Here is a 25,807-nt window from a genome sequence, read left to right on the forward strand (position 1 = left end):
TGTCAACGCCGCCATGCCAGAAGCGGACAAGATCCACCATATCCTCAAAGGCATCGCTGACGACGCATTTCAGATGCTCCTCGCGAAAAATCCCACCACCGTCAGTGAGGTTATTAAGCTTTGCCAGAGCTACGACGAGCTCCGCAAGCAGCGCGCTTCTACACGGCGCGCCGGTGTCTGCGACGAAGCCCTCTCCACACTGGCCCTGGGCGGTACTACTCCTGAGGACTCACCTCTTCTCAACCAAATCAAAGCCTTTGTTCGTGAAGAGGTCGCTCGCCAGCTGTCCCTGATATCCCATTTTCAAGACCCCGCCCGCCAAGTTCCTGACTCGACCCCGTCTTTGGCTCCTACCATTCGCCGTGTCGTGCAAGACCAAGTCGCTGATCTGCTACCGTCCAGCCCTGTGCCCGCGCCTGTGACAGCACCCCTGACGTACGCCCAAGCGGTGGCCAGGCCACAACATACGCCGGCACCCGATTCCTACCGGGCCGCCCCTTCTTTCCGTCCTCCGCCGCCGTCTGAGCCCCCGTCTCAAGCTCCGTTCTCAAGGGTTCGCCCACATCCTACGAATCCCTGGCGTACTGCGGACAACCGACCCATCTGTTACGCCTGTGGTTTGCCCGGCCATGTCGCGCGGCTTTGCCGCCAGCGCCTTCCGCCTTCTCGACCTGATCTGCGCTCCTACCCGTACGATGCCGAACTATCCTCGCCGAGACGGCCACCTGGTCCCCCCTTTGTTTCCCCTGATCGCCAAATTTACACCACTCGCCGATCGCCTTCCCCTCGACGCCGTTCCCCTTCTCCGATGCTGCGACGTTCTAGCTCCACGCTTGAGGGAAACTAACAGCCGCAGTTCCGGGGGCAAGAACTGCGCTTGTTTCGAACTCCTCAAGTCCTCCGTGTCGTCCCGCTAATGTAATCGTTGTGTTCGTGGAAGGTGCCAAGGTTCTCGCCCTCGTCGACACGGGCGCTGCAGTATCTGTCATAAGTGAAGCTCTCTGCCGCCGACTCCGCAAAGTGACTACCCCACTTTCTGACTTTTCGCTTCGCACCGCCTCATCACAGCGCATTCATCCCTCAGCCGCATGTACGGCCCGTGTCCTCATTCAAGATGTTTTGTACACCATCGAGTTTATTGTGCTGTCTCACTGCTCACACGACATCATCCTGGGATGTGACTTCCTTTCGACTCATCGTGCCGTTATTGATTGCGCTCGAGTTGAAATCGCCTTTTCTCCGCTGTGTGACGCTCCCTTTTGCGACATACCTACGCAGTCTGCCAAACTTGTGGTCGCGACTGATACCGACATTCCTCCGTTTTCTGCTGCCCTCGTGCCGCTCTCCTGTGTCGGCGTCCCTCATTCAACTGTTTTCTTCACGCCTTCCGAAACCGCTTCCCGCCGTCCCTGCCTCCTGCTTCCCTTTGCTGTTCTGACGATCGACCATGGACAAAGTGCAATTTACGTCTCGAACTAATCTTCGTGCCCGTCAGCAGTGCTCCGAGGTGAATGCCTCGGGCGTATTGAAGAACTTGATTCCTGCCTTCCCTACCCTATTCTTGATACCACCGCTTCCTTCGATGTCGATGTGCTCAGCTCTTGTGATGTTAAGAATGATCCACCGCCCTCCGACGTCTTCCACCGTGCCATTGACGCCGACCTTCCACCCGCGCTACGTGATCAACTCGTCGCCCTCCTGCAGCGCTTCAGTTCTTCTTTCGATCTTCCTCAGACTGCCTTGGGCCGTACGTCTGTCGTTGCGCACACCATCGACACCGGTACACACGCCCCTCTTCGCCAGCGCCCCTATCGTGTCTCGGCTTCTGAGCGCCGCGTCATTTCTGATCATGTGGACGACATGCTCCGTCGGGGTGTCATACAGCCCTCCCACAGTCCCTGGGCGTCCCCTGTTGTGTTGGTAAAAAAGAAAGATGGTTCCATCAGGTTCTGTGTTGATTACCGCCGGCTCTACAGCATCACACGCAAGGACGTCTATCCCCTGCCACGAATCGATGACGCCCTGGACTGCTTGCAGGGAGCTGAGTATTTCTCCTCGCTGGATTTGAGGTCAGGCTACTGGCAGGTGCCCATGGCTGACGCTGATCGCTCAAAAACTGCCTTCATAACACCTGACGGCTTATATGAGTTCAACGTCATGCCGTTTGGCCTTTGCAACGCCCCGGCAACTTTCGAACGCCTGATGGACACTATCCTTAGTGGACTCAAGTGGGAGAGTTGTCTTTGCTATCTCGATGACATCGTCGTCTTTTCTGCGGACTTTTCTTCTCATCTCATCTGCCTCGAGCGCGTTCTGACTTGTCTTACTGACGCTGGGCTCCAGATGAATTTGAAAAAGTGCCGCTTTGCTGCCCGACAACTCATCCTTTTAGGACATGCAGTCTCTAAAGACGGAATTCTTCCGGACCCCGCCAAACTTCGTGCAGTTGCCGAATTTCCGAAGCCCACCTCACTGAAGCAGCTCCGTAGCTTCGTTGGCCTTTGCTCTTACTTCCGTCGCTTCATCTTGAATTTCGCCACGATCATCGCTCCTCTGACCCAGCTACTCGCAGGCAGCTCCAGCCTCTCCGCTTGGACGCCTGCTTGCGATGATGCCTTCGACACCTTGCGCCGCCTTTTGGTTTCGCCTCCCATCCTGCGCCACTTTGACCCGACTGCGCCTACTGAGATCCACACTGACGCCAGCGGTATTGGACTGGGTGCCGTTCTCACTCAACGCAAACCTGGCTTCCGTGAATATGTGGTCGCCTACGCCAGTCGGACCTTGAGCAAAGCGGAGGCCAACTATTCTGTTACCGAACGAGAATGTTTGGCCATCATTTGGGCCATTCGAAAATTTCGTCCCTATGTCTACGGTCGCCCGTTCTGTATAGTAACCGACCACCATGTCCTGTGCTGGCTGGCCTCTCTCAAAGACCCGTCAGGGCGCCTAGCTCGCTGGGCTCTGCGATTGCAGGAGTATGACATTCATGTCATTTACCGCTCTGGCGTCAAGCATAATGACGCACACGCTCTTTCCCGCTCGCCGCTACCTAGTGCTTCATCGTCTGCTCCTGTGTCTGCTTACGACTTGTCCTCACTTGCCACTGCCGACATGTCCACCGAGCAGCGGAAAGACCCTTGGATCGCCTCTCTTATTAACTTCCTTTCGAGTCCTACGACTGATAATTCGTCCCGTTCCCTCTTACGTCAAGCCCGTCACTTTTCTATTCGGGACGGTCTCCTCTATCGTCGCAATTACCTGTTCGACGGACGCAAATGGCTCCTAGTGATCCCCCGCCATCTACGCACCGACATTTGCGCCGCTTTCCATGCGGACCCCCAGTGTGCCCACGGCGGCGTGTTGAAAACCTATACGCGTCTGCGTCTCCGATTCTACTGGCGTGGCATGTACCGCTTTGTTCGCCACTTTGTGCGATCCTGCCCATCCTGTCAACGGCGTAAATGTCCGCCTTACACCTCGCCTGCTCCACTGCAGCCGTTACCCTGCCCTGCCCGCCCGTTTGACCGCGTTGGCATAAACCTCTACGACCCCCTCCCTCCCACTCCCGCTGGTCACCGCTGGATTATCGTGGCCGTGGATCATCTGACACGTTATGCTGAAACGTCTCCATTACCATCTGCCTCCGCCCGCGACGTGGCTTCCTTTCTTTTAAAGAACCTGATTCTTCGCCATGGTGCTCCTCAAGAACTGCTCAGCGACCGTGGACGCGTATTCCTGTCTGACGCTCTTGAGGCCCTCCTCAAGGAATGCCGCATTATCCATCGAACCGCTTCGTCTTACCACCCTCAGACCAACGGCCTGACCGCGCGTTTCAACCGAACCCTCAGTGACATGCTGTCCATGTACGTCGACGCCAACCACTCCAACTGGGACCAAGTTCTTCCCTTCGTCACCTACGCATATAACACTGCGACACAAGCCACCACTGGATTCTCTCCCTTCTTTCTTCTGTACGGCCGCGAGCCCCCCTGCACGATGGATACTCTTCTTCGCTACCGACCCGACATTTCCGAGTCCACGCCACTGTCCGACGCTGCCAGGTACGCCGAAGAATGCCGCCAGCTTGCTCGCTCGTTTACCACGCAGACCCAGTGGCAGCAAAAACATGACCGCGACACTTCCGCGGCCTCTACCTCCTACCCTGCCGACTCCCTTGTGTGGCTCTGGGTGCCTCCCACAACTCCCGGCCTTTCGCGGAAACTGCTGCATCGGTATCATGGCCCCTACCGGGTTCTCAAGCAAACATCTCCGGTCAATTATATTGTTGAGCCTGTTGCACCCGCTGCGGACTTGCGTCGCCGTGGCCGCGAAACCGTCCACGTTGACCGACTGAAGCCGTACTACGACCCCTCTGTTCTTCCTTCCCCTTAAGACGCCAGGATGGCTCCTTTTCACCCGGGGGAAACTGTAGTGTGCCAACTGTGACAGGTTCCGCCACCGCCATGCGCCGACACTGCGCTGCGCCTGACGACGACGAAGTTATGCGCCGAGACTACGCTGGGCCTGACGACGACGAAGTTGCCCCGCTCTCTTGGTGCTGGCTACGCCCGTCTACGCTGCCAGATCCTGCACGGCGGTTTGGTCTCCTGAGGACGCCTAATAAGCGCACCCCTACACAGCTAACAAAACAGCTTTATAATGCTTCTTAGTTGGTGGAAATAGTGGATGATAGTACAAGGTCATGGTCACAGCAACTAGTTAGTGCTACAAGACTGTTTCGGTTTGGTTTATGGAAGGTTTAATGTCCCAAAGCAACTCAGGCCATGAGAGACGCCGTAGTGAAGAGCTTCAGAAGTTTTGACCACCTGGAGTTCTTTTACGCGCACCAAAGTAGCACAGTGCACAGGCCTCTAGCATTTCACCTCCTTCTAAATGTGACCGCCACGGCGGGATCAAACCCGCGTCTTTCGGGTCAACAGCCAAGCACCATAACCACTGAGCCAGTGCAGCGGCTTACAAGACTGTTTCAAAGAACAAATGTTGAACAGCATTGCATTTGTAACCTCTGCAACAGCCCGTCTTTGTGCTGGCTTCCCTGGCTAGAGTAAGTGTTGTTCTGTCAATCAAATGCTATATCTACAGTCCAGAAAACTTTCCATGGTGTTAACAGGCCAAGAAATAGCTGCCTGCCGCGTTACTGACAATGGCACCACATAAAGGAACTGTTCCAAGAGTTCATGGGGTCAATTAATGAAAAAAACTGCAAAGAAGTTCTCCTCACAGAACCACTTCTTAGAGCTCACATGTTGCTCATGCAACTAACACCTGTAGATTCACATTATGGTGAATTTGCCTTGGCTGACATTTCATAACTCTAAGCCTATTCCAGTAGAATACTCCTTGTCATTTGCCACTATTTCTAGTGACACCCTGCCATCGATGTCATAATTAGCCAGCTGCAGTGCTGGATGACAAGGGTAGAAGCTGCATGAAAAGAACTGAGGCAAAAATACCCGCCCTTATGCGTGGCAACTGAGGCTAATGGAGGAAACTCCAAAACCCCCCACCTTTCTGGGGGCCCGAGCGCAGCAGCTCCGCTGTGAGGGTGTCCACTGAGGCCGCCAGGTTGGCAGCAATCTGCTGCTCCAGGCTGCTGCCACTGGTGCTGGCACTGGCTGTGAGGGAGCTGCTCTGCTGACGCTGGGGGCTGGCAGGCAGCAGGTCCGACTGGGGGGAGTCCGGCTCCGCTGTCCGACTGGGGCCAGCACAGTCGCCCGCACTGCTGGGCTGCTCTGTTCTCGCGGGGGTGATGATGGTCAAATGTTGGAAAGTGTGCAACGCATGGAAGACAACACTGCAATGGTCCTCCAATAAATATGGTAATAAAGTTAGACATGTCCTTTTTCACTGCGACAGGAAGGTGAATCGTTAATTAAATACTGGCTATTTGTCCATGCCAAAGCAGCACTCCTGGCTATGAGGCGCACCAGTGTGGAGGGCTCCTCATTAACCTCGATGACCAGCGGCGGCTCTTGCAGAGTATACTAAGATCTCGGAACATGTCTGTTTTTGCATTTCACCTCCATTGCAATGCAGTTGCAATGGAGGTCGCCAGGACTGAACCTACAATCTCATGCTTGGCAGCCAAGTACCACACCTACTGGGCCACCACAGAAGAGGGAAACTCAGATTTCACTCGTCAACATTAATCTCCACTGAAGCGCAATGACAGTTCACCATCGATGACAGCTGCATCATTCAGTTCGAAAATTATGTTTCTCATAAAGGCTCCAAATTCACATTTTGCGAAAATTTCTGCCTCTCGAGCTAGCTTCTCACATTTCACAAGAGGAAAAGGTCATGTCAGGTCGCCTAGAAAACACTCAAGATGACCAATCAACGCTTTACCTACATGCTCCGATTATGCCACCATCAAGTGATCACAGACTGTGAGCCACTCTTTTTTCCAATTCCAACTGAAATACATGGACTACTTCTTGCCCAAATTAGGACTAAGATGGTCTGAGCGAAGCTAATGAGCCTAGGCATAAATGACCGACATGAACAAACCATAGGCATGGCTCAACATTCAGGCACTGGCAGCTGACCACAGCACATATGCACTAGCATGGCATTTTGCAACACAGTGACAGCTCCACTGCCACTCTATCCCTTAGGGCCGCTGCTGCCACAACTGTGGATCCATGGTGAAACTGATTACGTCTTTGGCAACAACAGCAAGGCTACAATACAGGTGAGAAGAAGCCACCGTCAGTGAATGCAAAGACCTGTCACACATGCAATACAATGTGGTTTAAATTCAGAACCACCATTTGCTCTGTATCAACCCCTCAAGACGTGTGAAAGTTACCACACACAACCTGAAAAATGTGCAGACTTGTAAATATTGACCACCACAGAACCTTAGCAAGTGGCTTTTACTCTCAAGGTAAGATTTTCATTCACTCGCTCTAAGAGTGAAAAGCCATGCCACTGATGTGACGCGTAAACAGATCACCCACCAGCAGCGTTCTCCTGGCTGTAGGAACCTGTCGCCTCATTCTTGGCCATTTCAGCTGCCAGCCTCTGAAAGACAGAACACAGGGCACAGAAGAAGGACTGAGATCAGCACTAGATAAATGTTGAGACTCCCTTGTTTTCCAGCATGCGATCAACACAAAGTACAAAACTAAAATAGAACAGAAAGTTGACGGGTGATCACGCGACGTGAAGCAACAAATCTGTGTCAGCAGTTTCAATTTTACAACGAGCACCTTCCGTTCGAGTCTTTGAATTCGATTTTGCCATCGCTTTTTCGTTCCGCTGTTGCATGGTCTTCTGGTACGTGGAGGCCTTTTGAAGGGTTAAGGGGGTGGGTAGGTGGGGGCGTCGGACATAGACAGCATTTCGTCCGCAGTGAAAGAAAAACAGCCAAGCATAGTTCAGAAGTTGCGCTGAAATGGAAATCACAGCACTCAAATTGAGAACTAAAATGTGGCGAATGCGCATTCATAGTGTCCACCATTAGTCACTCGACAGTTCACGTGAGTCAGCACAATGCAGGTTGCGCTGTTGCTGTAAGAACACAACCAAGCCTGAGTGACTTTACCTCCTTGAGTTGCTGCACCTGCTGCAGCAGCTGTGCCTGTTGTGCCTGCAGCTGTGCCAGGTACCACTGCTGGTCCCGGCACTTGTGGAAGAAGGTGGGCGGCCGCACCTGCGTGCACACACACACACACACTCAACACAGAGCAGGACACATCCCAAAAAGTGTGGTGGTATCCTGAGCTGTTCACAGTGCCACATTCTGTGATGCGCCCAGTGCATTCCCAATTATTCCCAAATGACGCACACAATTATCACCACTACAGTATCGCAAGGGAGTAATTTCATACAAGATATGTTCACCGTCTCGAGCTATCGCAGCTCCTTGCCAAGAAACTTTCACTAAATGCACACTCCGTGAGGCAAGATGTTTACCTGTGTCAGTGGACAAGTTGCACCTCTTGAACTAGATACAGCAGTTAAACACAATATTAAGACTAAAATTACATTTTTGTGAGCCAAACCTACAAATATAATACAGGTTGGCTGAATCCACGAGACTGTTCGCTTTGGAACCGCCTTGCTTCTCAACAGGCCAGTTCCAAAGTGAACAGTTTTGTGGATTCGGCCCGGGGCTTCAAGGTCTTGACCACCGAAATATCAATGTTTCAGCATTCCTGCCATTTTACTATACAGCTTGAATGTGCTGAGTGACTACAAGGATGGCACATGTGTATTGTAACATCGATGCTTGAGCATTCTTGATGTTCTGATAAGTAGCTTGAACGCGCCAAGTGATAACAAGGATGACACGAGACAACGACTATATACATAGCACAACTATCAACTTAAGTTTTATTTGACAAGGATATAAAAAATGAAAAAAGGTGCCATCGCTGTCACATGCATGTCAATTTTTTCTGTTATCAGCTGTTTGAGTAGTTTACCTCTGAATGCCACCTCAACCAACATTAACCCTATTGAAGGATTAAGAACACCTCCACAATTTCCCTGCCAAGCCTTCAATAGCTTTAAAGCAGGGTGGGACAGCATTCGTAGGTAAACTGCTCAAATAGCTAACTGAAAAAAGTGACATGCATGCTCACTGATGGCACCCATTTCCTTTACTATATTCTGTCTCGTCAAATAAAATTTCATTTCACAGTTGCACCACTTACAGTCCCTGTCTCATGTCATCGCTGTAACCACTCGACACATTCAAACTATATAGCAATGCGATACCATCTAACCTCTTATGTTGCCTTGCTAACCTGCTGTTTTGTCGCCAGCAGAATGTACACATCGCAGAGTTTTTATTAGGCCACCATGGATGGCTTCGATAAGTGGCTTCAGCTCTAGAACATTGACAGACATCTAAAATTTATTTATCAAAAGACAATGGGGGCAGGGTCACATTTTTTGGAGTGCATCTTCTTTTACGTTTGTATCTATGTGTTCGTTTCGAAGAATAAGATTTTCAGTACCCAATTAAACTTTTACCCCTCTTCAAGCATATACAAGCTGAATTCGATTCAAGCTAAATTTCCTCTACTTACATTCTTTTGCTTTCCACTAATTTTTTTTCCCACAAAGTACTGCAGTTAAAGCCTGCTGGTGTTGGCTATATAAATCATAGAACATGTATATGCAAAACAGAACACAGGGGCTGAAGCAGTCTCAGAAATGACTGGTTAGCGAAAAACATTCTCTCTCAAAGCCAGAGGTGTGAGGCCACTCACACTGCTAGCCACACCCCCCCTTGCAACAGTGACCAATTAAGCCTCATTATCAAGACAGTTTATAGCGGTTTGTTTCTCTCCAAAGATTCTAACAAGGACAGCTTTTTGAGACAGGAAACAAGATCCACTCAAACAAAGCTTTCTTAAGAGAGGAAAAAAAAAAGGCTTTTCTATACTACGAATGATGATTTTGCATCAAGCAAGTTGACTTGCTGTACCTCGTAAACTGTAAGAAATATTGACACAGAGCACTACAATATACTCAGTGACTTAGACTGGTTCCTTTGGAGTGGTGTCCAATTGTCAAAATGAAAAGTATGAAAACAGTGACATGATAAAGGCACATGTCCACGAGTCTTCAAGCTTGATGTTCCTACTCTTGTGCTGCAGTGCAAAGAACAAATTCATTATTCATTTTGCCACGAGTTCCTAAGCAAAAAAAAAAAATATGGCTGTTTGCACTACTAACAAGCTGGAGATAACTGTCAGGAGCTTAAAGGGTCAGTCTACTCACCGGGATGAGTGTATAAATAATGGCATATTCTGGTAGTTGGCACCCTATAACATCAATAACGAGGGAACTGCTCCCAGTTTAGGCAGGAATTTATATTTTATTTCGGCGTTAAAAGTCGCGTGAAAATGCATGGTGGCGACCCCAAACGTTCATTTTGTTCAAGAAGGTGGTAGTCTTTTTTTGTAGAAGCATAAGTGAATATACTACGTACCATTTGTATGCCCCAAATGTCAGAGAAACGCACGTTTTGTTCTAGTAAACTGTAGAAGGCGTACCGCTCGCTTTTTCTGTAAATCACATGAATATTCATAGTTACATGTACGCAAAACGCAGGCACATTCCCACTTTTATTCAGCGTATGCTAGCAGACACGCAAAAATAAACTCAGCCTATAGTGGCGCCATCTGGTTGTCAGGACGGGAACCATTGCTGTAAACAAACCGACTCTCCACTTAAAGGGAAGCTGAAGAGTTTTTCGAATTCATTAAAATACTCACGTGCGGCTGTGGAAACCTTATAAATCATGCGGGTGAAATTTTTTTACAGATTCATAGCTTAGGAGAGTTGTAATCGCCGTTTAAAATTGCGCGGTAGCTCCGCCCCCCGCCGTCCGCCGAGCTCTGCTGATGACCCTGACGATGCGAGCCGAAACCGGAAACCGCGGAGTGGTGACGTAAACACCGGTGTCCGTCGCTTCGCAGCCTCCGCGACCGCGCTTGTTTCTGCGTGCGTGCCATCATACGCCGCCTCAAGCTGCCGTGTGTTCCTGTATTTGTGCGCTTTTATGTTTGTGGTGAGGTACAGAAACGTGTGCAGCACTGAATGAAGCGGTGGACCCATCATGCCGGCGTTCTGCGCAGCCTTCGGCTGCTCGAACTCCAGTCGCCGCGACTATGTGGTCTTTCATTATTTCCCGCAAAATAAGTTCTCAGAGAAGTGAGTCGCTGCTGTGAAGCGAAGGGGTTTCATGCCGTTAAAGACAACACCGCTATGCTCTGACCACTTTCGTGATGAAGACTATCACCAGAGCATGTCGACAATGCGTTCATTGGGCCTGTCAACAGCCAGCTCGACTGAAACCCGGCGCAATACCGTCTGTCTGTTTTCTGATAATTTCATTATTTCTTGGCAGCACCAACAGTCTTTTTCCTTCTCCACTGGAATGCAGTGGACACAGGAACACCTATTTTGGAAGTACAGTGTTTACAATGACATCACTCAACTGCCAGAAATACATTTCTAATAACGCATGTGGTCGTAAAAAATTGCCGACTGCCGCATGGCTTCATGCATTAATAATAATATTATATCATTGTGCGCCAAGTGTGCTGCAGCCAGCCTTGCGATTCGTCCTGCTCGGTTGCAGCACGAGTCCGTCTAGTTAGTGAAAAAATCACTTGCCGCTAGATCTGGAAACAAACACGATAGGGGCTGCCGCAAACGGATTAAAATATTCTTACAAGGACTTGTAGCATGAACCAACTCGCCTAAACAGGGATTTTAATTTACTGCTAGCTGCCGTCGTGGCCCGCAGAACGGAAGGCGCACGTTTGTCACCTAGACGAGTTCTGTCGGAAAGCGCTGCGAACTTGTTTTACGCGTGTGTTATGAACCGAGCCGGCATTCAGTGACCATGAAGTGGTGCAAGCATAAAATTTGCGTGCAAAAAGAGCCTGATAACTTCTTGCGCATGCCAATGATCTGTGTGGATTACAAGCAGATTTGCGGCAGAACCGAGAAGCGGCAAGACAAAAATGCCGACGATCGCATCCCGCTTACATTGTATCAGGAAAATTACGTGGAGCAGTGCTATACTGCATTTTCTCGCCTCAAAATTCATCCATTGTATCTCTGAATGTAGTTTGGCAAGAAAAGTATACTCATCAAAGTCATTTCCAACACGTTGCTGACACTTCGCTTTCGTTCGAGTCAAAATCACGGCTTGCGCCAGCGTCGTTTCTTTCTTGGAGAGGTTTTCTCTTTTCAGTCGGCTCGAACATGTAAGGGATGACGCCAAGATCCTCCTGGTAATTTTCGATGTGTTCCTTCGTGATATAAGCATCAAACCAACAGCCCCGAACCACCGCGCGCCGCGCTTCATGTACTACATCGGCGGCGACCGATCCGGGCTCACCGAGCCAACGCCAGTGTTCACGTCACGAGGCGCGCAACCAATCACAGGCGGCAACGAGACGCGCGAGCTCGCCCGAGGCTGCTGCTGCACTTTTCGCCAAAATAAAATAGGTTTGCGCTTTCTTTTGCGTAATTTAGACGAGAAATTCGAATTGCGAGGGTAGAAAACTGTAAAGTGCATCTCTTCACTCAATTTTTCTGGGAAACCTATCACCATCCCTTTAAGCCTAGGAGCGGCAGAATCGTCACTCTAATTATTAAAATAAAGCAAATTTATCTCTTATGTGTTTTCTTATAGGCAAGATGAGACGAAGCGAAAGACCAGCGCGCCATTTATGGCCAGTGAACGCACTGAAAAAGGCAGCAACAACGAGAATTCAGTCCGAAGCGAGAGGTCCGGCTTCGACAGGCGCCGCCATGTTTGTCGCTGTGCGACGGAAATTCAGATGGTTGCCAGATGAGACTACCATCTCATACAGATGTGTTCCCACATCAATAAATTCTATTTTAAAATGTTCTACCGCACTTCTTGGCACCACAGCTGGCTAAACGGTAATTTGAGTAAAAAGGTATCGGTTGCCGCAAAGAAAATATGGTCGATAAAATTTAGTAGACTGACCCTTTAACTATTTGACAACATTAGACGGACGAGATGCTCAAGGGGCGAGTCTACAGCATCTTTAATCTCCCAGCGGACTTAGACGAGCCAGGCTTACTGCAAGCTGGCTGTCATTTTTGGCTCATGATGAGTACAGCTTGTCGTGTGTTTTGTGGCGCACTGCATCTGGTTTAACCCATATATGTGGAAATATTTTTCTCAATACAGACTTCTGATCCATCTTGCAATGCAGGATACTAGGCAAATTCTCTACCTGTTATGTTTGGTAAAACTTAAGATCTATTTCTCACCCTGTGTGGTGCGAAATGTGCAAAAATGCGCAAAAACTATTTGTTTTTCTAACAGACTCACAATGTAGTACATGGGGTGGAATCTGAAAACTGGCGTCCAGAGAAGACTGGTGGATCTTTTTGTATGCATACAACACAACTTTTTGCAAGTTTAGAGCCTCTTGAACCTAGGCTAGCGGGCGCAAGCTTTTACACAAACTTTTAGAGTCGCTGCATGAAAAAACAGCGTCCTATAAGCATACCTGCCAACCTAAAGGCTTTCAAATTTTTAAAACCTTCGCGACCAAGTTGGGGGGGAGCCAGCACACATTTCTTTTTTTTTTAAGAAAAATGTTGCGGTGCTTCTTTCAGTCTAAGATGCGATAGCGTTTCAAGTTCTTCACACGTGGCGTCGCACATGAAGAAACACACAAACAACGAACAGCACCTGACGAGCCTGGAATTCCAGCACGCTGGAAGAACGAAAGTATCAAGCAAGTGCGCACTGGTTTCAGAGCCTTGTCAAAGAGGCAATTAAGATGCCCTTGACAAATAAATAAACAAACAAAAAATGACCGCGAGAACGCAACCATTGTCCTAAACAGCATGTAGCTTGGCTGGCTGACTGATAAGCGCAGCAGACAGCTGCCGCCACTACAGGCTCGCGGCGAAGCTCTAAAAACGAAACTACGCGGCCACATTCTCTATCGCCCTATCGCCGGGGGCCTGCCAATTCTCCAAAAATCTGCAGATACGTGCATGTCAGAGGGGCACTGGAAGAAATGTAACATGCAGTTCAGGCCTGGAGCCGAATATTTGCGCAATTGGTTTGTCTAGCACGTCAACAAGACTGCAAGACGGCACCACTTCGAGAGTCCATCCGAACTGACCGATGCCAGCTCATGGGTGTCCAAATAAACGAGCTCCCAAGGCCATAGTCTTAGTTGGGACCCTGACAACAGACCGTATTATCTGAGTTAACAGGTGATTGAAGAGTAGAAATAAACGTTTTCCTGCCACTGCTAATTTCACAGATGATACATATTCCTCTCTCGTGGCGGTGCAAGGTACCACCAGCAACTGTGTGGTTTTTTTAAAGAATTTCAGATGTTTTTCGGAAATGTTTTTGAGAAATGTTTTCCGTAAACTTTGAGGCAAGATTCTTACTATGATAATATGGGTCCCAATTCGTACATTTTACGGAAAATTCGGAAAAGTTGGCAGGTGTGTATATGTAGGACGCTAAGCATATATGGGTTAGGGCGAGTTGGGCTTGTCCAAATCATTTTCTTGGTTTGCTGACAGGTGGCAGCATGGGGACTAAATGACCATTTTGGTGCCATTAAAAAAATATATAAATGTCCGTTAGGGGATTAATGAACAGCATCTCCTGACATCACCATCAATGGTGGCAGCCGCACTGCAATGTGAAGTGCAGGATTAACACTGCAGCATTGCTACAAATGCAGAAACTGGTCATGGAGGGAGTGCGCACCTCGAAGCGCAGCAGCAGGGTGTCCCCACTGAGGTAGCCCTCGGAGGCGAGGAGGTCCAGGCGGAAGAAGCGGTTGTAGCCCCAGCACTCGCCCACCTCAAAGTCAGAGGCAAACTCACGCACAATGTTCTTGCTCGGGTCACCCCCCTGGTGGCTCATCTCCACCCGGTACTCGTACCTGCACACGGGGGAGGCCCAATAAGAACCGAGCGAGCTCTTTCCCCATGCCATCATGAAGACAGCTTCACATTTGGAGTGAGCCTTCGCAGTAACCACTAAAGGCTACAGGTGTCAAAGTTAAAGGTGCACTGAAGAGGAATCTGAACTCGTCTTTTTGCCGCGGTAACTCGATCTACACGTTCCAAGCATTCTTAGAAACTTCGATTTATTGCCCTGTGTGGCCAATTTCCCTAATTAAATCGAATTAACGTCCGGCTCCCGCTTTTTTTTTTTTTTAATTCTCCCCGTACGGTGGGCGGAGTCGACCAACGCGCAGAGTGCCTTTCACCCAGTCCCGTGGCAGCTTGCCGCTCTGCCATCGGTGGAGTAATGCGTAGTAATACATATTAGCAAATAGTCCGTGTGTATTTTTATTTCTGCAGGCTTATTTTGCAGCTATATTATCTGCGAATGAAACTATTTATTCACGGAAACCTAAAAAACAACATAAAGCGAAAGCAAAGCCTCCACGGAGCTGGCTGAAAGGCACTCCACGCGTTGGTTGACTCCGCCCACCGTACAGGGGAGAATTCAAAAATAAAGGCAGGAGCCGGACGTTAATTCAATTTAATTAGGGAAATCGGCCACACACGGCAATAAGTCGAAGTTTTAAGAATGCTTGGAATGTGTAGATCGAATTCCCATGGCAAAAAGGCAAGTTCAGATTCCTCTTCAGTGCACCTTTAAGGCATAGTTACCGCAGGACCGACTGCAGAGAGACTACTCTACAGATTTCAGTGCACATGCAAGATTCATGGCAGACCAATTACACAGCAATCGGTAAGCACACTAGTGATTTGGCTGAGAAAAATGCTCACAAAAGGCTATGTGTGCCACAAAAACAGTTTTATTCGAATCATTCTGACCACACTGGGGGCTGTAACAGAGAGGCATCATGGAAGCAACTAGTCTACTAATTAACTAGAACATGCAAGCAAACATTTAACTTGCAAACATGCTACACTTTTCAACTCACAGCTCCCACTCAGAGAAATTCACAACTGTTTTTAAGCAACTGCAAAAAATGTGTGATGCTAAAACCTTGTTAAGACGTACTCACTCATGCGGTAGCTCTGCTTACAACATAGTTGCATAAAATCCCCAAATACAGCTTCCATAAGCCTCATGCATTTGGTATCCGCTTATAGTGCAGTGGCTTATCTGGAATGTGTTCATTAGCACATACCTATCATTGCATATGAGGGAGAGGGGGCCTCTAGTATACAAGCCATGAACTATGCCACGCATTGTATGGAAACTTCACCGGAGCTCCTAACCGCTCAATCGAAGCAACATATTGATACTTATACATTATAACACAAGCCAACAGAAACAAGAGACTAGAATACGGGACGAGCACTAACTTTCAACTGAAGATTCATTCACACAGAATGGAAATGTATACAGTAGAACCCCGTTCATACGTTTTTCACCGGACCGGGAAAAAAAAACGTAACAGCCGGGAAAACGCAACAGTGAGGAAAGCACCGAAAATTAATGAAAACAGTGCAGCTTTGACTTGAAACAATTAATTCCCGCAAATTGACCCTAGGACTTTAAAAAATCGAGAATGGTGGATTGCAGTTTCTTTCGCTCGCTGGAAAGAACAACGCGTTTCTCAATAGCAAAGGCCGCATTGCTGTCAGCGTCGCTTTGCGGTGCGGCCACACCGCACGCACGCAGCAGTGCTGTGCAGTTCACGCGCTCACTGCAGTCCACGCTGAAGCGACGTTGTGCACAGCGTCAAGCACTGAAATGTTCGTAGGCTGCTCGCCGCGCTGCTCCGCGTAAGCCGCCCTGGCTGCCTGTCGACTGCGTTTAGTACGTCCAGCTTTTCCTCAAGGGAAAGCCCCTTCCGCTTACTCAACGCTATCACGCCATCAAAGCACAATGAAGATGTTGTTGCGACTAAGAAGGATGAAAAGGAAATTGCACGGGCCCTGCCGACTGGCTCCAGCCGAGACACCACCGCTGTCACTTGCAGATAGAGGAGAGTTAAAAGATAAAAAGAAAGAGTGAAAGAAAAGACGCGCTGATAAGCAACCGCAGCCGCGCGCCTCCTCCTCACCACCTCCCACGATAAAGATCGCGGCGTTCGGCGTGCACCACCGCTGTCACTTGCAGATAGAGGAGAGTTAAAAGATAAAAAGAAAGAGTGAAAGAAAAGACGCGCTGATAAGCGACCGCAGCCGCGCGCCTCCTCCTCACCACCTCCCACGATAAAGATCGCGGCGTTCGGCGTGCGAGGCAGATAGCCATCTAGTGGCGGCCTCTCCAACTCGCGTGCGGCTTCTTGCAGCCAGTTCCGTAGCCAAGCCTGGCCAAGACTCGTCAAAAATCAAAATGCCGGTTGGCGCGCATTGCCCGGGCGGGTTCGGGGAGCCCGGTTGCGACGTATCATGCGGGATCGTTTCCTCGGCTACGACGTAACAGCGGGGTTCCCAATACATTGGATCCTATGGAAGCTATGCCGGGACCCGAAGAAAACGACGTAACAGCCGGGAAAACGCAGCAGTGAGGAACGTAACAGCGGGGTTCTACTGTACACGTGATATGAAGAAGAATCAGGCCATGCTCACAAGTTGCTGTCCAACATCAGAATGTTGGGTCCAACTAGCCCAACTTTCAGTTACTGATACTTACATAATACAGTGCAAGATGAATGGCTTGCAACTGCTGACACACCCAAGAAGAGAGACCTCTCCCATCCCTGGTGCCACTGCCCTGCCACCCCACATCCGCAGGCACCAATGTTTGAGTGGCCACAGTCCAAGCCATGTGGATGTGCCCATCACCACAGCTATCCCCACTTATCATTGTCACATGACTTCGCTTCTCTGCAGCATGGTGGCCGTCCAGCACCTTGCAGTTTAGGCTGGCCGCAGCAAAATTTTGTTGCCCTCCATGTGCTATAGCCACCACTGCCACATTACTAGCTGATAGACGTCAATGTGTAGCTGTGATTGGGCTCTATCTCACTGCGCTGTCATGAACCGTGCACTTCCCATGTTTAGTGCTTCCCAAGTGACAGCATTACTCTTGTGTATCTTACATCGGGGCAAAGCTCTGACCATTGACCACTGCCGGCAATAACGCCTGCGAAGAGCCACGCCTGTGAGGGGCTCTTCCCAGAAGTTCTGCAATGGGCTCTTCCCAGAGTTCTGCAACTGCCACCTTTTGCATGTTTAGAGACAGCACAGTTGAGGTGCAGTAGTCACACTGTTGCCTCTGTCTACCACTGGCAAAAAGCCATCCAGTGCAAGCTATGCTGATGAAACTGGTGGCAGCCCTGGCTCTAGCGCTGGAAAAACTGTGCTTGTTAGACGTACCTCACCTGTTTGCCCAAATATGGGGCTTAATGAAGCAGATGTGACCCAGTTCAAATGCCTTCAGGGCATATGAACCACTATTAGCTGTGAGACCACACTGGCGCATGACATAACGAATTTCAATGTTCCCAAGTGAATAAAGTTCCTTCATGGAATACCCTAGGTATCATTAAAGCCCTATTTTCCCACAATTTCATGAAAAATCGTGGATTTTACCATTATTCGTGAAATTGTACGGTCTCTTTTTTTTTATGATATTAAGTTTATGGACATAAGTAGGAATTGCATAACGATGGGAATGTATTTTCATTGTCTGAATTCCACTGAAAGGTAGAATTTCGTAACAAACCAAGTCCTGCTGATGCCCTGACATGTTTTCCCCTCTATCCTTTCAAGCTAGCTAGTGTGTCAAGCGCTGCAGCTCTGGCAGCAACACACTCACATCCTTGTATGGGAAAAGTCATGGTCTGGCACCTGTTTAAAACAAAATTCCTACGAGAGGGCCACTGCAAGCTCCCCCACTATGCTCACGAGCTGTGAGAAAAAGGCAACATCTTGATGGCCTAAGGCCATCGAGGCGAAGCACGCGCAGGGGAAAAAAAAAAGTTGCCACAAAAGTAGAAAGAAGGTGGCATGGACTATAGGGGATATTCAAAATTCCGCAAGTGCGCTTTCACACATAACTATGTAGCCCCAGACAAGATGGCCGACTTCGCTATAAATTAACTACGTGGTCTACAGGACAGGCGCTAAAGGTGTGGATAGAATGTGAGAAACGTATTTTGGAAGAATCAAACAAAAAAACCAGTCTTTCTTGCTTTGTTTCAGCTGGAAACGCATGGTCAGCCATCTTGTTGGGGGCAACATTGTTATGCGGGAAAGCGCACTTGCGGAATTTTGAATATCCCCTATTGTGACAGAAAAGAAGGCGGTGAAATGGCAAATGAGCAAAGATCTGTGCAGCCCTAAACATAATTAAATGAAACGAGAAGAGACGGCATAGCAGCTGCAGCACTGTGAACTTCCGCATATGTCAACGGGTGGGAGGCTTCCCGCGAAATATTTGATTGTTTTCTTCTCAGTTCGCCGAATTTAAAACTCTCTGCAACAGAAAATTAGGAGCTGCAGGTACCATCATATACTATGACAGGGGATATATTTACTTTTGTGGATATATTTACTCAGCATTTTGTTTTTTCATGATCGCGTGAGGTCAACCTTCGAGGTTTCACTATTAGACGCTGTGGCTGGGTGACGTCCGAACAAAAAAACGAATCCTGAGAGGGCTAGGCATGCAGCTACTGCTCACAGATGACATAGCTCTCACTGACATGTCCATGCCAGTTTCAGTGGCACCACAGCACCGGGAAAAAACGCAGGAACCCACATGGAGTGCTGACTTCGTACGAAAATTTATTAAACCACGCACACATTATGGCTATGCAACACATGTACAATTTATTTAAATAGAAAGATTCTATTACTGTCATGCGCCAATGGCACTTTAATGTCCGCATGGTTCTCGAGTCGTGCACTTTGCCAACTGACTTGCCTCTGTAATAAAGTTCTTAACTCTGTAACGCCCCTCATATCATAACCTGTGATACGAAGCGTAAAAATGTGATCAGTTTTCATTTCTGTTCACAGAAGCGTTGCTGACATACTTGCTGAAAGACTTTTCCATGTACATATCAGAGTAGGGTCAAAGCATCAGCTACCACAGATGCAGGAGGCATATACCAAAAGATAAATCCATGCAAAAGCTAAGCCTAACGGCAACACAGCCTGATATTCATGTGGTCATAACTCCACAATGACAAACAAGGGAGCAGTTTTGAACATTGCTCATGATTTACTAAGTGCACCTGCATATTTATGACCTATTTTCGTCCAAAAATCGCCAAAATTTAATCATGCAATAATTCCCCCTTTTTTTTTTAAATATAATTATCCTAGTTATTCCATTCCTGCAATGAAGGTAAAACAATTTGTGATGAAATCCTGGAAGCTCATCTCTCTACCCAGTTTCAGTGCCTGGATATTACGAGGTTAAAACTAGCTGCTATGTATTTATTCAAACACACTAACTACTATAGTCGAATACAAATTAAGTCTGCAGTGAAGCGCCGCCCACATTCATAACTGCAGCACAGAAATCCTCCACGACAATACAGTTAAATTGTTAAAACATTTCTTGTTGCCTAAACAAAAAGCTAATAAGAAAAAAAGATTTAAAGCTCTAGAATTTTGTTACCTAGCTTGTTTAATATAATGAAACAGTAAAAAGTTGATCTCGTTTACTATTGTGATTGGCCAGCGGAGTAATACACAACATTGCGGACCATGGCCCAGTGTAAGCAACTATTTTTTTTTAAGTTGTATCCAACTACAGCATGCTAGCAGCACTTCTTTTTAAATATAAAACAAGATGCACAGTTGCAGGTGTAAAAACTGAAATTACATTCAGCCTCTTAAAACTGCACTGCTTCGAGCGTTTTCGATCATTTCAGTTCCCTCACCTTGGTTCACACTCATTCAGGTGAAACTGTCTATATGTGTCTTACATTCCCCATTTGTAAGCATCCTTTAAAGTGTCTGAGTTGAAACAGACACTATGAGGCTTGAAGACAGCCATGTAGAACTTCATTACTATGTTCACAAATTCAGACAGATACAAATGGGTATATGATGCAGAAACAGTGCGCCACAGACATGCGGCATCCATGCTGACAGTTTCGAGATAAAGAAACTATCACAGCTCCACATGACAGGCCAATAGCTGAAATATCTCGCCAGGAATCAATGTAGCCTGTCACCAACAGAAACTTTATGGAGTAAACAATATAAACAAAGGCACTCAGCATGACTCACTTCGATGTCTCTGGCAGGCCGGCTGTGAGTTCGAGGAAGACTGACAGGTAGTTTCCCCTCACAACGCCATTCCCATCCTATGGTGAGAAGAGGGAAAAGAAAAAGAAAACATTGTCAACAAAAAAGCTCAAAGATCCTGTTGCCAACATATTCGACAAAGCCAGGCAACCATACAACCATCAACGCCACTGCGCCACATGAAAGGGTTGAACTTTCACCTGGGTAATCCAATTGCTGTGCTTATCAGTAAAAGAAACTCAACACACAATTACAAACCAGTTCCAAAAGCATCTTGGTCACGAAACCAGAACATGCCCAACCTTGACTCTGCAGCAGCTGCCACACTGAAGCACCACTGTTGAGAGTGACAATGATACTAACACTACGCCTTTGGTCAGCACTAAAATGAAAGTCCACAGAGCACTGCATTGTGTTGTCCACGTCAAACGTTATCTATCAAGAAAGGGGCTACAGGCTACCATGACACGTCGCTCAGACTTTAATTACAATAGTGAAGTGCCTTTCCTAAAAGGCACGGTGTCGTTACTTTCTTTTTTCTCATATGTGACACCATTCTGAGCCTGTGCTGGAAAAACTCTGTAAACATTATCTGGTTAAGTACAAAATTTCAATCCTCTGCTGGTTAAGTAATGTATCCAAATTTTCTGAGAAAAGGAAACATATTCATTTACTTCCTTAACAATTTTCTATTTTCCCTCATCATTAGAAATTTCAGTGTTGCCAGTACTCAGCCACATCATAAGATTTCTTTAGACTCTAAACGAACCGAACTTGTCAGCTGAGCCAGGCGCCATTATCAGAGCCTCATCGTGCTCACCATATATGAAGAAATTTACTAGAAAATTCTCAGCAGATCCTCTTTTTTTCACCTCCCATGTTGGCCCAACCGGTGCTCTTGGGCCAGTGCGAATGCCATGCGTCAAAAAGGTCCACTGGAGAGGTTCCGTTTGTGAACACCCCTATCTCATCGGGCCCAATAAGCAGCGCAGCGCATATATCTATTGTGTACCCTTTGTTTCTTATTCCATTCCCTTTCCCTCTACCATTACTGCTAGAGTCGAGCCCAAATATACCTAATTACTCTTTATATCGAACTGTAAGAACACCCCCCCAAAAATCCCTAGCAACACCATAGCACTATTGTTTGCATTTATTGAACTCTCATTTGGTGAAACGTTCGATACAGTCGAGCCCACTCATAACAAATATGACAGTCTCGTGGATTGCGTTCGCTGTATCCAAAGTTCGTACTTAATGGACTCCACACATTACACCTGAAAATACTAAGTCGGCCAAAAAAGTGGAATTTATTTCTTTACAACTGCGTCATGCGCGTCTATTTCTTAAAAGCAGCTCCTATCGCCGCACTTTCCAGGTTCACAAGGGCGACCTTGTTCTCTTCGCTCACACCCTTGCTGCCAACAATCTGCTACTCGATGTAAATCATTTTGGTTGAAGTGTCCACGGCAGCTGTTGGCAGGTCTGCCTCAATAATCAGGTTCCTAGCAGTAGGAGAGTGCTCGAACTGTGTGTACAAGGGCTTCTTCAGAGCACAGCTCTGTGACGTTGACATCCGCACGAAGGTAGTCATTGGAGGCAGCATGTGGCCAGCTACACATCAATGATGCTTTGCCACAGATTTACATGAGTCTAGTCACATCTGTTTCCAACTTTGTCATCTATCGCTCCTAGGCCCTTGCTGCAACGAAAGTACTGCAGCACACGTACACAAAGAATGTGTCAGCTGCACCGTCTGTTTTCTGGTGCTCCCTGCACATGGTAGCAGAACAAAACATGGAGCCAATAGAGCAGGCATTGCATACCGTGTGGCCAGCCTGGCCAGCAAGGCATTCAAAATTGTCAAATCACAACCGTTAGTTGATTCACGAACATGTGTAGTAACATCACTTTCAACGCTGTCACTGTCTTGAGCCCCCGTGCTTCTGCTTCTATTTCAGATGCTTTGCCGAGTTGTTATACACACAGGCAATGACTGACCTTGCAAGACATGGGCATGTGCCTGGCCAGATGTTACCTATAGCTTAAACTGCGCTTTTTATTGCTTCTTTTGCTCTACATGTTCCTTCCAGGGCGGATTCGCAAGGGCTAAGAGACGCTGTTCAGTCTCTGTGCTTGCTGTAAGAGTGAATGTTAATGTTTCAACTTCGGGGCCAAATTAATGGCACCTCCTCATTCACTACAACGAAGTGGTAGTATGGCCACAGCTGTTCGTTGTATCTGAGATGAACTGCCATTGTTCGAATGCATGTTGGGATGGTAGCACTGCGCACGTTCTTAATAAGCGAGCATTCACAATATATGTGGCTGTTATAAATGGGCTTGACTGTATATCAAACGGTGCACCATGCCCCTGCAAGTGGAGTTTCTCTTAACAGTGCTCTTCAGTCAGTTTTCACACAGCGAGACGGGTTGGCCACACAGCCTTGGGCACCTGCTGACAGCTCTAGCACTATGAAACAGCATGATGAGGCGAACATAGGGAATGCTTGAGGGTGGCCTTTGGTCTTCTGCACACATTTTCCACGCTGCATGACAGTCATGCACTGAAGCCAACCTAACTAAAGCATAGTGGCAGCCCTCGCCTGGAATGCTTCACTGCCGAAGGTGTTCTGGAAACAGTCTAATTTTCTTGAGATTATTCTACCTATAATGTCCTCGTAATAGGATTAGACATCTTATGATCGGCAATGGCTATAGTTTCAAAGCACCATCTGCTAAAACTTCAGTGCAAAGAGGGTTAGGCCAAGCAATTTCTAACAAGCGCTGTGCTGCTAGCTAGAAGAAGTGCATCACTAGCATTGGTGCATTGTATTCTTGCTTCTAGGTTACAACAAATAGAACTTATCGATTGCCATTTCTATCTAATTATCAATACATCGAACTATACCATGATTCCCTTCAAGTTTAATATATCCGGCTTCAGATGTACAGGTACCTCCAATATGAAAAAGAGCAACACTGAATTAATGATTACTCTATTAAATGCGAACAACTAAGGGCATCAGAACTTTTTCCAGGAGGGGGTGGGGGGGGGGCACCCGATGTCCAGGGACGGGGGCAGCGGTAGGTTAGCACCAAAAAGGAGGGGGGGGGGGGGGGGGGGCATTTACTGATTCTAAAACAGCGCAAAAAAGACACGGACACCAGGAAGAGACGTACAAACAGGCGCTGAAAAATGTGGAACAATTGACGATTTTACCTTAGCATTTTTTACTGCTTTCTGACTCGTTTTCCTCTTGGTGCATAATTAATATCAAAATGCCCTTCTGAACTTTAGTACAGAAGTAACCAAAACAATGGTTTCATTTTTTTTTTTTGCACATACTACTCGTTCGTTTTCATATGAGGGACCTGCACATAAGCTGATTGGTCACAACAAGCTAATTATTCTCTCCTGGACATCCTCTGTGCTTCACGACGGGCGCAACACACAGTGTGTCGTGCCCAGCTACGCAACACTCCTGGCCAGTCAAAACGCGAGGCTAAAGTTTTTTAATGCCTCAAGGCCACTCAGGTAAAGTGGCGACACTACTTCTACAGGCCAGTGTACTGTGCGATGTCAGTGCACGTTAAAGAACCCCAGGTGGTCGAAATTTCCGGAGCCCTCCACTACGGCGTCCCTCATAGTCTTAGTCGCTTTGGGACGTTAAACCCCATAAACCAACCAACCACTGCAGACAGACCATGATAAGTGGCGAACAAAAAAGAAAATCCCCACTTTTATCCCTCTTCCACGCCCTCGACCAAACTCGCTCCCAGGTTCATTACATCAAGTGCACCCCCTGCCACACCACCAAGGGTGGCACATTTTTGAGCACACCTACTCTTGACCCATATGAATCATGTCCTCATCATACGAGTGCAAGCGGTCTGTTTGCAAAACATAAAGTAAGAGTAGGATAAGAGTGCGGGCTAGTTGGTGATCCATAACATATAACTAACAGCGCAAAAAAGCAAGACACACGACGAAGAACGGGGGACTTGCTTGTGTCTTGCTTTCGGGGACTTGTGTCGGGGACTTGTGTCGGGGACTTGTGTCGGGGACTTGTGTCGGGGACTTGTGTCGGGGACTTGTGTCGGGGACTTGTGTCGGGGACTTGTGTCGGGGACTTGTGTCGGGGACTTGTGTCGGGGACTTGTGTCGGGGACTTGTGTCGGGGACTTGTGTCGGGGACTTGTGTCGGGGACTTGTGTCGGGGACTTGTGTCGGGGACTTGTGTCGGGGACTTGTGTCGGGGACTTGTGTCGGGGACTTGTGTCGGGGACTTGTGTCGGGGACTTGTGTCGGGGACTTGTGTCGGGGACTTGTGTCGGGGACTTGTGTCGGGGACTTGTGTCGGGGACTTGTGTGTCTTGCTTTTTGGCGCTGTTAGTTACATGACAAAGTAAGAGACCACTAATGTCATTAACCCCTTCAAAAATGTGCCTCTAACAGCCCTTCCAAGAGTGGGATGCAAAGGCAGGTGCGCACCGGGTACACCTTGAGTCGCCACGTCAGTCCCGATGTGGTCAGGGGCCGGCTGTAGACCGGGTCAGCGCGCTGCTGCAGAGCGGAGAAGTTGCGCAGCAGGAAGGCGCTCGACTCGTACGGGGGCACCATCTCGGAGGGGAACTCCTGGCCCCCGCCCGGCAGCAGCAGCAGCGGGGGAGAACACGGGGGCTGCCGCTGCAGCAGTTCCCCCAGCCGACGCACTATCTCGGGCGAGCGCGCAATCAGCTCCGAGCGGGAGCACGAGCTCAGCTGCGCCTCAGCCGCCTGCAGAAGCTGCTCCAGCTGCTCCGTCTCCTGGGTCAGCGCGTTCTTCTGCGCTGCTCGCCAGGCGGAAGGGAAGCAGAGAGATAATACGTAATGATTTGAGGACCACTGCTGAATACGAGTGAGGCCCCTAACTTTCTGAGGCGAAAAATTTTCCAGTTCACAAACAGAAAACGAAGAATCCCAGAAATTCCAAGGGAGACATCAAATAATGGTGCAGAATGTATCTCGCTCTATATTCAGATCAAGGCACGAATAAAGGTAGCTTTTTTTTCTTTCCCCCAGAGAGATAAATTTAATGATAGGAAGAGC

General features: G+C 48.2%; 1 protein-coding gene across 1 annotated transcript in view; it reads right to left on the bottom strand.

Moving 5' to 3' along the window:
• The window catches only part of LOC149362866 (uncharacterized), a 47,654-nt gene that overhangs the window by 15,847 nt on the left and 6,000 nt on the right, over positions 1-25,807 (bottom strand). The window contains exons 6-11 of the mRNA XM_089573283.1: positions 25,211-25,548; positions 20,698-20,774; positions 14,279-14,456; positions 7,574-7,681; positions 6,987-7,050; positions 5,532-5,756 (exon numbers count right to left, since the gene is read on the bottom strand). Coding sequence (XP_089429409.1) covers positions 5,532-5,756; positions 6,987-7,050; positions 7,574-7,681; positions 14,279-14,456; positions 20,698-20,774; positions 25,211-25,548 — 990 coding nt within the window. The remainder of the gene's footprint in view (positions 1-5,531; positions 5,757-6,986; positions 7,051-7,573; positions 7,682-14,278; positions 14,457-20,697; positions 20,775-25,210; positions 25,549-25,807) is intronic.

This window comes from Amblyomma mixtum, chromosome 2, assembly GCF_055824585.1.
Source record: "Amblyomma mixtum isolate Tamu chromosome 2, ASM5582458v1, whole genome shotgun sequence".
In the NCBI taxonomy this organism is placed as follows: Eukaryota; Metazoa; Arthropoda; class Arachnida; order Ixodida; family Ixodidae; genus Amblyomma; species Amblyomma mixtum.